Here is a 10,360-nt window from a genome sequence, read left to right on the forward strand (position 1 = left end):
ATTTACCTGAAACAGGAGTGGGTCAAATAAGCTGGAGTAGGTTGCAGGGATACCTCTAGTTTTCAAGGGGGAAATTGAAGTTTCTATTAAATTTTAATACCCACTCTAAGAAGTGCTTCACTCAACAGCGAGCTCTGCTCGAAATAATCTGCCAGGCTCGCCGTAACGAGCACCGCCGAGGCTGATCTTAATCTGGCTCTGCACCTCGGAGACTCGCCGCCCCGGGGACCCACGTCTGGAGCTCACCTTCCTCTCAGGGGCAATCAGGTTTCCTTATCCTTGTGAAAAGTGGCACCTGCCCAAGATTCTCAAACATGCCACACTGGGTTGAGATTTAGATTCCAGCCTCGAAAATAATTCTAGGCTTTGTGGTGCTCTCCGTCCAGCAGGTCAGCACGCCTTGTGCTGCCAGTGACCAGGAGCCATCAGATGGCAAATCCCACCAGGCGGGATCTTTCACTGGGGCTCTGAGTAAGACTCAGCCTGGAGTCTGCCCGGACCGAGACTCCCAGGGACCAGCTCCCATCTTCTCCGGCCTCCCAGGCTTCTGCCGCACCGCAGGCTTCCGAGTCCCAGTGAGGGTTATTCTTTGTGCCTGGCAGAACTCCCACTGGGGAGGAGCCCCCCCACTCAGGACCTACTGGTTTGTTAGTCTTCACAGGACACTACAAGCAACTTTTTTGAGACTGTGTCTCTTATCCATTCTGCTTCAGTTTTCCCGTCCTTAAAAAACATGACCGAGAAAGCCAGACCTTTGTTAAGGTCTTTAAGATCCTCCCATAGGAAACAGGAGAATAATGCTTTACACTTATGATTGGAAGAACAGGACTGTTCTGTGAGCAAGTTCAGTCAAGCTTGGCTTTGGTTAGCTCTGCCGTTGTTTATTGCGGCACTCACTCTGACTTCTTTCTTTCTTTCCATCTGATGAGTTCTGGGCTTCTTACTCCAAACACATACACATGGTCACAAGTATATAAAGCACAAATGGAGCTAGCTTCTCTCAAAAGCAATGGCATTTCGCGAAATAAATATAAATGTATTCTTCTGGGATTGTTACTGTAAGTGCTGCCAAAACTCATCTTTGGTATGTATGTTTGGAATATGTGTGCTATTGGCTGTAAATTGTCTTTTATTATTCCATGGCACCTTGTCCAGGGACACACTATAAAACAAGATGCAGCATCTTCATGTGCTAGCCTGATAAAATTTATATGTAGTATAATAGAAAACAGAAGTTGTTCTGAGCTGTTTTCAAGTTCAATAAATAACTGTAATACTCGGATAAAGATGTTCTTTATTAGGTCACGTGGGCCCTAATATATAAGTTATAAGTTACCGATTTAGGGTGGCTTTTGCAATTACAAGTTTCCAGTTGGATTGTTAATCATTGTGAACAGAAATATTTCTAAACCCTCCTGTGTACCTTCTGCTCGTTGTCTGATTGTCTAGAGAGCTTTTGATTCTGATTCAGTGCAGGCAAGTGACAAGGGGGTGGGTGGTCCCCACTCAGGCCCCTGTCAGGCCTCTTGTGATGACAAGGATCCATTTCCAGTAGCCAATATAACAACCAAAGACCATCCTTCATGGAAAAGTTTGTTATGGAGATGCTGTGGGGAATGAGAGACTATAACCCGTTCCAGCCCCAACCCCAAGGAATGCAGCTGAGAAGGTAAAGATTGAATCACATTTTCCAGAGTGAGGACTCACCCTGTACCTTGCAGGCTCGCTCACACTCACTTTCTCGATCTCCTCCTGATTTTTACTAGGAAATCTTTATGAGGACCAAGTGTGGGAGGGTATCATGGAGTACAGATGCAGAGGCTTTGAGCTCCTGAACAGTTTTTTAAATTAACAGAGCTTGGAGATTAAATTTATCCTTCCAGTATAGATCACCTATTCAACCAAGATGACTTCTGAAGGTTAACCCTGACCCACTGCTCTTTTCCAACGGAAGAGAAAGTTAAGGGCTTGTTCAACCACCTCCCTACACTGGGCACACGTTTTTCATCATCCCCGTAACACACCTGCATACTCCCCATCCACACGCCCAATGGTAAGACCTACTGTACCCTCAGATCTTACCAGGAACCACGTTATCAATACTCCACAGAAAACTACAGGTCTGTTCCAGCAATGAAGTTTCAGGTTCCTACTGCCTTTCAGACTGTTTCCCTTCATCTTCACCAAAGACATGCTGTAGGGTGAACTGAGAAATTTCACTTGGCAACCACAGTGATGGTGTGTGTGTGTGTTCATTTGTGTGTGTGTACAAGATCTCACACACGTACTAGGCTGTTGAGTCTAAATGCAGAGGCTCCCCTGGTACCACCCTTGGTTTGAATTTATCCTGTGGTGGAGAATAGGAGTGATCCTGAGGGCAGAATCAGTTACCAGTTATGACTTACCAATCATATTTGGTAAACATGCAGTTTCCCTCCATATTTACCAAATTTACCATTTTTACCAAATCTGTAGAGTAACGTTTTACCCCCAGAAAAGTCAGATTTCCCCCTGACCCTGTATTTGTTTCCACATCCCCCTCCATCAATGTTTTGATGTAGGATTGGAAAATAAATGACTAGCTGTAACGTAGACATACATCGGGTTCTTACGAGGCTCATTTTTTATCAGGCTAGGAGGAATACCCGTGGGAGTAGTTGCCGTGGAAACCCGAACCGTGGAACTAAGTATCCCAGCTGATCCTGCAAACCTGGATTCTGAAGCCAAGGTAGGTCAACTCAAGTACCCTGAGCGCCCATGCTTGGAGCTGTGTTTCCGCCTCTGCAGAGCCGTGGATATATTGGGAGCATTGCAAACCACCAATTTTAGAGGAAAGGGCAGCCAGCAGCCTTTAATGATTTCAGACCATCACGAGCTCACTTTTAAGATGACTCGAAATGGACCGCAAGCTAAATTCTGCCTGAAAAATTAAATGGGCCTTTACAGTGGTCTTGTTGTTGCTAGAAAACAGTCTTCTTTTGTTGGGTATGTGGTCTTCTAGAAAGGCAGCTGAGATGATGCTGAGGGCCCACTGGTCCTGGTTGTCCAAGCACTCGTGGAAGAGCTCCTACTGGAATTAATAAGGAAGTCTGCCCCGACACCAAATGTGAAAGCCACAGCCCATCCTTTCTTTTTCTTTTTTTCTTTTTGGCTGCGTTGGGTCTTCGTTGCTGTACGCGGGCTTTTCTCTAGTTGCAGGGTGCGGGCTTCTCCTTGCGGTGGCTTCTCTTGTTGCGGAGCACGGACTCTAGGCGCGTGGGCTTCAGTAGTTGTGGCATGCTGGCTCCAGTAGCTGTGGCTCGTGGGCTCTAGAGCGTAGGCTCAGTAGTTGTGGCGCACGGGCTTAGTTGCTCTGCGGCATGTGGGATCCTCCCAGACCAGGGCTTGAACCTGTGTCCCCTGCACTGGCAGGCGGATTCTTAACCACTGTGCCACCAGGGAAGTCCCATCCTTTTCAAAAGGGTGGATTAAGTCTTCACAGCCTGACAAAGGGTCAGGGAGATGAGAGGAGCTTATGCAGCAGGGCTACCTCAAGCGCCGCTGACTAAGCACAGTACAGGGAAGCTGTACCAGGCACAGAGGTGAGAGCACGTGGAGACTCTGACCAGGGGGCTTGCTTGGAGCTGTGTGGTCGAGTCACTTAAAGTTGCCCTGGGAAGCCTGGAAGGAGGATGCCTCAGGCTGCATCCTTCCTTTGGAAGCAGTGAGGTTCCCCCCTTTGGACTAAGGAGGGGTGGGTGGTGGAATCAAGACTTAGGAAGAGGAGTATTTAACGAAGTCAAAGAGCCAGGATCCTTTCTTCTTTTTTATTTCAAGGATGATCTTGATGAACAACAACTTTGGTTTGGTTTGATTTTGAGTTTTTAACAGTAAAACTTTATTCTCCCGGGAGAGATTCCCCTTCAAACTGTGTTGTTAATTGTGTCTTCTTCTTTGGCTTTTCCTCATAGATAATCCAGCAGGCTGGCCAGGTTTGGTTCCCGGATTCTGCGTTTAAGACCTATCAGGCTATCAAGGACTTCAACCGTGAAGGGCTGCCTCTGATGGTCTTTGCCAACTGGAGAGGCTTCTCTGGTGGGATGAAAGGTAATTGGCCTGGCCCTGGGCTGGAGGGGCCTCACTGATTCCCTTGAACACTGCAGCGGGGGGAGGAAGGGTTTATACTGGGTTTATATGAGTGTCCTGATAGCACATCAGCCTAGGTTTTTGGGCGATTATGCTCCCTCAGATATCTTCTGAGTTGTAACTTGCACGGGAAGATTCGATTTTTACAATTCCATACAGAATTTCAGAGCTGTCTAGGCCTTATGTAGGTGGACTGCTGATTTAGCTTTCACAGCTTAGTGACGGACTGTTCTGATGGTCCTGGGGAAATACAACTGTCCTAGTCTCTGTCCCTCTTTTCTGGGCATACTCTTTGTTGGTGTTTGTCTTTAATGCTCTATGATGACCAAGATAGATACTGAAATTAGCTGTCACCAGAAGAAAACGAACAAATTCTATACCGGAGGCTTTCCCTTTGTGGCAGTTCGTGATATGTTTTATTATTATCCAACAACAGCCCTGGGCCTGTGGCTCCGGCATATTAGACCATTATTGTAAAGGCTCTGCTCAGTGCCAGTCACTGAGAATCCTCCGTGTGAATGGTTCAGGGAAACACCCACTACCTCTCAAGGGTTGTGAAGCTTTCTCCCCAATGGCCAGAGATTCGTGGCCAGGCGGAGGCCAGAGACCACATGCCGGGAGGGAGGGGATGAGTATGCTGATAAGTGTCAACTTTATTCCTCAGGGAAAACCCTAGAATGGATTAGGGGAATAGACGGAGGGAGGAGTTGGTACTGCTGGAGTGAAAGGAGTGATCAGAGGTAGGACATGTAAAATGTGAAAGAACGAACTCTCAGTAAGGCACCCAGAAGTAGCTTGGGGCAGGAGCATCTCTAGCTTTGAGGGAGGAAAAGCTTGGGGAAGTTACCCTTTTATAGGTTATCAGCTGTGCGTGGAGAGAGGTTAGAGCCTCATGCCAGCAACTTTCCCTTACCTGGCTAAGAAAACCTCTGCCTGTATGGCCAGCCTCCCTGCCCAAATGTAGATGAGTAGGGCGATTTTTTTTGTTTTAGTTGAAAAGGTCCCCTTTGTCTATATTTACTGGACAGCTACCACATTTTGCACTTTCTTTGGGGAGACGTGGACTGTACATGCAAATTAGGGTTTGTATACTTTCCTAAGCTATTCCAGGTGAATTGCTTTTTGACCAAGATAATAAATCAGTGGAAATACCATGAGATATTGAGAGTATAGGTTAAATAAGTCAATCCTACACATTTTTATTGAGTTCCTGTGTGCAAGGAGCTATGCTAGCTAGCTACTTCACAGAAAACAAAAGTAAGTCAGAAAAGAGTCTTGAAGCCTGAAGGAGTCAAGAAGAATGTCTTGTGCAGAAAGTTAGACCCATAATGTATAAAGTATAAACAAAATACCACAGTGTTTCTACCAGACGTAAAATAGCTAGCTAGTGGGAAGCAGCCGCATAGCACAGGGAGATCAGCTCGGTGCTTTGTGACCACCTAGAGGGGTGGGATAGGGAGGGTGGGAGGAAGGGAGACGCAAGAGGGAAGAGATATGGGAACATATGTATACGTATAACTGATTCACTTTGTTATAAAGCAGAAACTAACACACCATTGTAAAGCAATTATACTCCAATAAGGATGTAAAAAAAAATAATACCACAGTGTTCAAAGGAGGATGATACTCTATGGGGGCAGGGGAGGGGGTGGCTGGAATCCCTTTCATTTATGTATATGAGATGCATTTAGCATCAGATTTCACTTGATCACAGATTCCCTGGCTGTGAGATTTACATTGACTTGGGAGAGAATGCAATGCTATTACTCCTTAGTTACCTCTCTTCTGGGGAGCCATTGAGAATTCACTCATCCTGACATTACTTAGGAGACGTCAGCCTGGCTATTTTGTCCTAACGAATTTAGAGCTCAAAAGTTTGCGATGTGCCACTTGTAGGGGAAGCTTTAATTCTACGGCGTATTTTGGCTCAGGCCCAGATTGGCTGCCCGCCCTATAACCATAAGAGCATCAACAATTAAGATGCATTGGGCTCTTTTCACCAGAAACTGCACTAACCATTTTACATGCATTATCTTACGTAATCATCACAACAAGCACCTCTAAGGGGTAAGTTATATTATTATCCACAATTTGCATAAATTGAGACTTAGGTTAAGTAAATTTCCCAAGATCATTTAGCTAAAAAATGAGAACACAGACCTGTCTTACTTCCTGTAGCACAATTTAGAGCCTAGGGCCAGAACCAGATCTACTAGAATATCCCAAGAATAGAATATCTAGGTTCCTGAGAAAGTAATTATCCACCTCCCGCCCCTCTGCTTTGGGGTTATTGTGACAGGAAACTGCAAGAACTCAGAAATGAGTTATGGGTTTTTAATTGTAAAATATACATAATATTTATCCTATTAACCATTTGTAAGTGTACAGTTCATCAGCATTAAATACATTCACAATGTTGTGTAACCATCACTACTGTCTGTACCCAAAACTTTTTCATCATCCTCGACATAAAGTCTATACCCATTAAATAGTAACTCCCCACCCCCACCCCCGTCCCTAATCAAAAACGAGTTGTTGGCCTGATGTGGAGCAGGACCAGCTCTGTCTTCTGAATTTTGGTGCTGCTGCTGCATCCGTTTACACGTCACTTAAGACAGATAAGCTTTGGGGAAGATGGAGATCAGTGTGAAAGTAGGAGGGGAGGAGCACCCCCCTTTCATAGTTACATGCAGGCCAGGATGTTTTCTATGTATTATCTCATGTAAAGGGACCAAAGCTGAGAGTCATTCCATATCCCTTGGGGAGATGTTTGCAGTTTTGGTTTCAATACTGGCTGGGGATTATGCAGGGAGGGAAAATAAACAATTATGCCATCCCTGAGTGCACACAAACACACAGCCAGGAGCCGACTGCACTGTGGGTAAAATGACTCCAAAATTGTGTGTAATGAGTAGGAAAAGATTAGAGACAGCTCTTGCTATGCTGAAAATTGACATTAGTGGAGGGGGGAAAAAATAACCTCTTTACTAGTCGGCCTAGGAGGTCTAATTCAAGCAGTAAAAATATAAATAAATAAATAAAAGCACGTCAAGATGGTATTGGTGCTTTTTTTCCAATGAGCTCTATCTGGCCGGAAGGCTATTCAGCATAATGCAAAATTAAATTATAAAAACTGGCTGAATATTTAGATGGAAGAGCCATTTGGAAGCAGTTTATTTAGACGAACCGGCAATGACCCACAACAGGGAGACATCAAGCATGAAATTTACTAGAAATTAGCACCAGGGTCCCAGCCTCAGCATGAATAGCTTGATAGGATGCAAATCCCAGTGATATTAAGCTGCCTCACTGCTGGTGCTACAGGGTCACTCTCAGTTGGCTTTTCATGTTATACTTATTATTTTTTCCCGGGACAGGTTATAAATAACAATAAAAAACATTTATTGAAAACTTTAACTGGAATGAAAGTCTATTATAAAGTCTCTGATTACTTGGATGTTGAAATGCAGTGTCAGCCGGCCATAATGAACTCATGAGAGACATTATGTGTATGCAGCTTGTGTATGCCTGATGTCTACCTTCAGCTTCTAACAGATAATCTCGCCTCAAGCCAATAAGATCTGTTCCAGTTTTGAGAGAGCAGAGCACTGTGGAAACACCCTACCGCCCTGCTCCCTTGTTTGGTACGTGCGGCTGCTGTGGTGTATCCCTGTTGTGTAACAATGAAGGCTCCAGGCAGGGTTGGCGCCTGGGTGCTAAGAACAGGCTGGAAAGGCTATGTGCTCACCGTTCATGCAGATGTGCTTTGCTCAGAATGCTTAGAAAGCTGCAGGCTCCCCCCTCTCTGAGGAAGAACCTTTCAGTATTTTCCATTCCCATCGCATTTCTCAGGGCCTGAGAATTGACAGTCAGCATATGCATAGCTTTACAGTTCCCTAGATGATGTCTAGCCTAAACCCTTGGGGATCCCCCTTCCCCTGCTGCTCTTGGCTATGCTTTTGCTCTGTCTCTTAAATATGAAGGGATTTCAAACAAATGTGTGTCAGATTGTTGCCAAGCGCTTCAACCTGCCTTTCAGGAACGTGTGGTCTGGGGCAGCTGTGAATCAGTACAAGCATGTTGATTGTAGAATTTGTGTTTGTTTATATTTTAATAGCCTTTGTTGCCTTTGGAGTGTTTTGATGATTCGGATAGTGGGGTGTTGATGTTCCAGGTTAGATGGAGGCGTTTTTTTTCAAGTCCCAAGCTTGTCAGCTTCAATGAAGCTTGATGCCCCTTTTCTACTCACAGTCTTGGGGCCTGAAGATAATTGTTTGGCAGTCGGATCCATGCCCTTCACAGAGCTGCTAGTATAAGTTCTGATATCTCTGAACATACCAAAAATCCAGGCAACATTTAGAAATACTCATTTATTTAAGTCTCTTTTCTGGCTTCTGTTTTACTGAGCCCTTGTATCAGATGCTGGAAGGCAGATTACTTCAGCCTCCTGCGCTTTCCTCGCCTTAAGAGGGATGGGTTAAGAATGAAGTAGCAGAATGTGGACTTAAGAGACAAAGAGATCTGGGTTCAAAGTCTCAACTCTGCCACTTACTCACTTAAGCCTCAGTTTACTCACCTGTCACTTGGGTATGAGAAAAAGAAGAGTTTTCTGATGATTAAATGATTTACGTGTGTGTGTGTGTGTGTGTGTGTATGTAATCATGCTCCCTCGTATACAGTAAGCTAGCCATGAAGATGAAAAGAGGGACCAAAGTCCATTTCACAAAAATAAAATGCACACATACTCAACTTTATCCCAAACAATTTGCTTATACTATGAAATTAAGTTTTGTTTTGTTTTAATTAACTACATGGAAGTACATTTTTAATAAAGTCCTCTCTGTTTTTGGGAGCTGAGTCCGTTCATCATAGTACAGAGCTGGATTTTGATGTAGACATGTCTTTAACAAACAGAAGTGAGTGAAGAGGCTGGAAGCGCTGTCATTTACCTCTTAACTTACTTTTCTTTCACATAGGATGACTTTTTGGGTGCCATTTGCTGTTGTTTCACTTTCTCCTTTTATCTCCACCTCCCATTTCTTCTCCGCGCATGATACCGTTGAGAGCCACTCCTTCCTGTTACTCATTCTGAGACTGTACTCTTGGCAGCACTGAAAAATGTACTGCTAATTACACAATTATTTTATTATGTCGCACTGGTTGAAATATCCACTAAAGAATTAATTTAGTTAAAATAATTTGAACTGAGCAATTATTTTCATAACCACGGAATTAGCGTAAAGCGCTTAACGTCCTTTATTCCCTGCTCTTCATACAGCAGTTGTGTAATTAGCAGTAAATTTTTTTGGTCTTTGCTTTCCTCCCAAAGGAATAAATGTCTTTGTTCTGAGCATATATACAGAGTGTGTGACCATTCACATTCTACATAGAGTAGGGAGTTTTTCCTGGGGCAACTTCTGAGTTTTTGGAATTCCTTCACAGACCAGCCAGCCAGGTTGGAGCAGTGGAGAAAGGCATAGGCCTTGCAGAGAACTGTGCTCACCCATGGTTTCTATACAGAGAGCCATTTTTACTTTGGAGAAGGTAGAGGTTTAATTTGCCAGTAACTACAGTGAAAGCAATTTCTCTTTGGTTTGCTCTTAAGTTCCAGAAAAATGCCTCTTTGCTTTGGGTTTCCAGATTGATTTATTCTAAATTGAGGTCCTCTCTTTGTTAGGAAAGTTCGAACTCAGTTGAACCTGTTATTTGGTGTTTCAAAAGGATCCACTCTGGTTCCACTGCAATACTCATTAAACATCTGGAATCATAAACCTAAAACTTCAGCAGTGTTTAGACTTCAGTGAGCTAGGAAATGGGAAGAAGTCATAAATTATTGGGAAATAAATAACTGATCCTGCTTTCCAAGGACTGACTCTATTTATGCACCAAGGGTCCCTTTTCTTCAGGCTGCACCTGACCTTGGGGGGATTACAAAGCGTACTCTTTATCAGAAGAAAGAGGTGGCTCCTCTTTCTATGTGGCTGTGTGATAGTTCCAATAAATACATATGCACTTAAATTTTCTTCTCATTGGTACCCTGATAAAATGCAACTGATAAAGAATTAATTTTTCTTTCTCGCTGTGTTCTTTCCAAAGCCTGCGTGTGCTCACTCATTTATTCAGCAGACACTTACTGAACACTAAACTGTGTTCTAGGCACTGGACAGGACCCTGGGGATGCAAAGATGAAAGATGCAGTTTTGAAGATAAAATTTTTGAAGGATGCATTTCCATT

General features: G+C 44.0%; 1 protein-coding gene across 1 annotated transcript in view; it reads left to right on the top strand.

Annotated features, from left to right (window-relative positions):
- The window catches only part of ACACA (acetyl-CoA carboxylase alpha), a 232,670-nt gene that overhangs the window by 195,860 nt on the left and 26,450 nt on the right, over window positions 1-10,360 (top strand). The window contains 3 exon segments of the mRNA XM_082678994.1: window positions 2,632-2,728; window positions 3,951-4,096; window positions 4,098-4,177. Of these exon segments, the coding sequence (XP_082535120.1) occupies window positions 2,632-2,728; window positions 3,951-4,096; window positions 4,098-4,177 (323 nt within the window).

The sequence above is a fragment of the Grampus griseus genome (genome assembly GCF_964374135.1).
Source record: "Grampus griseus genome assembly, chromosome: 20".
Taxonomy (NCBI): Eukaryota; Metazoa; Chordata; class Mammalia; order Artiodactyla; family Delphinidae; genus Grampus; species Grampus griseus.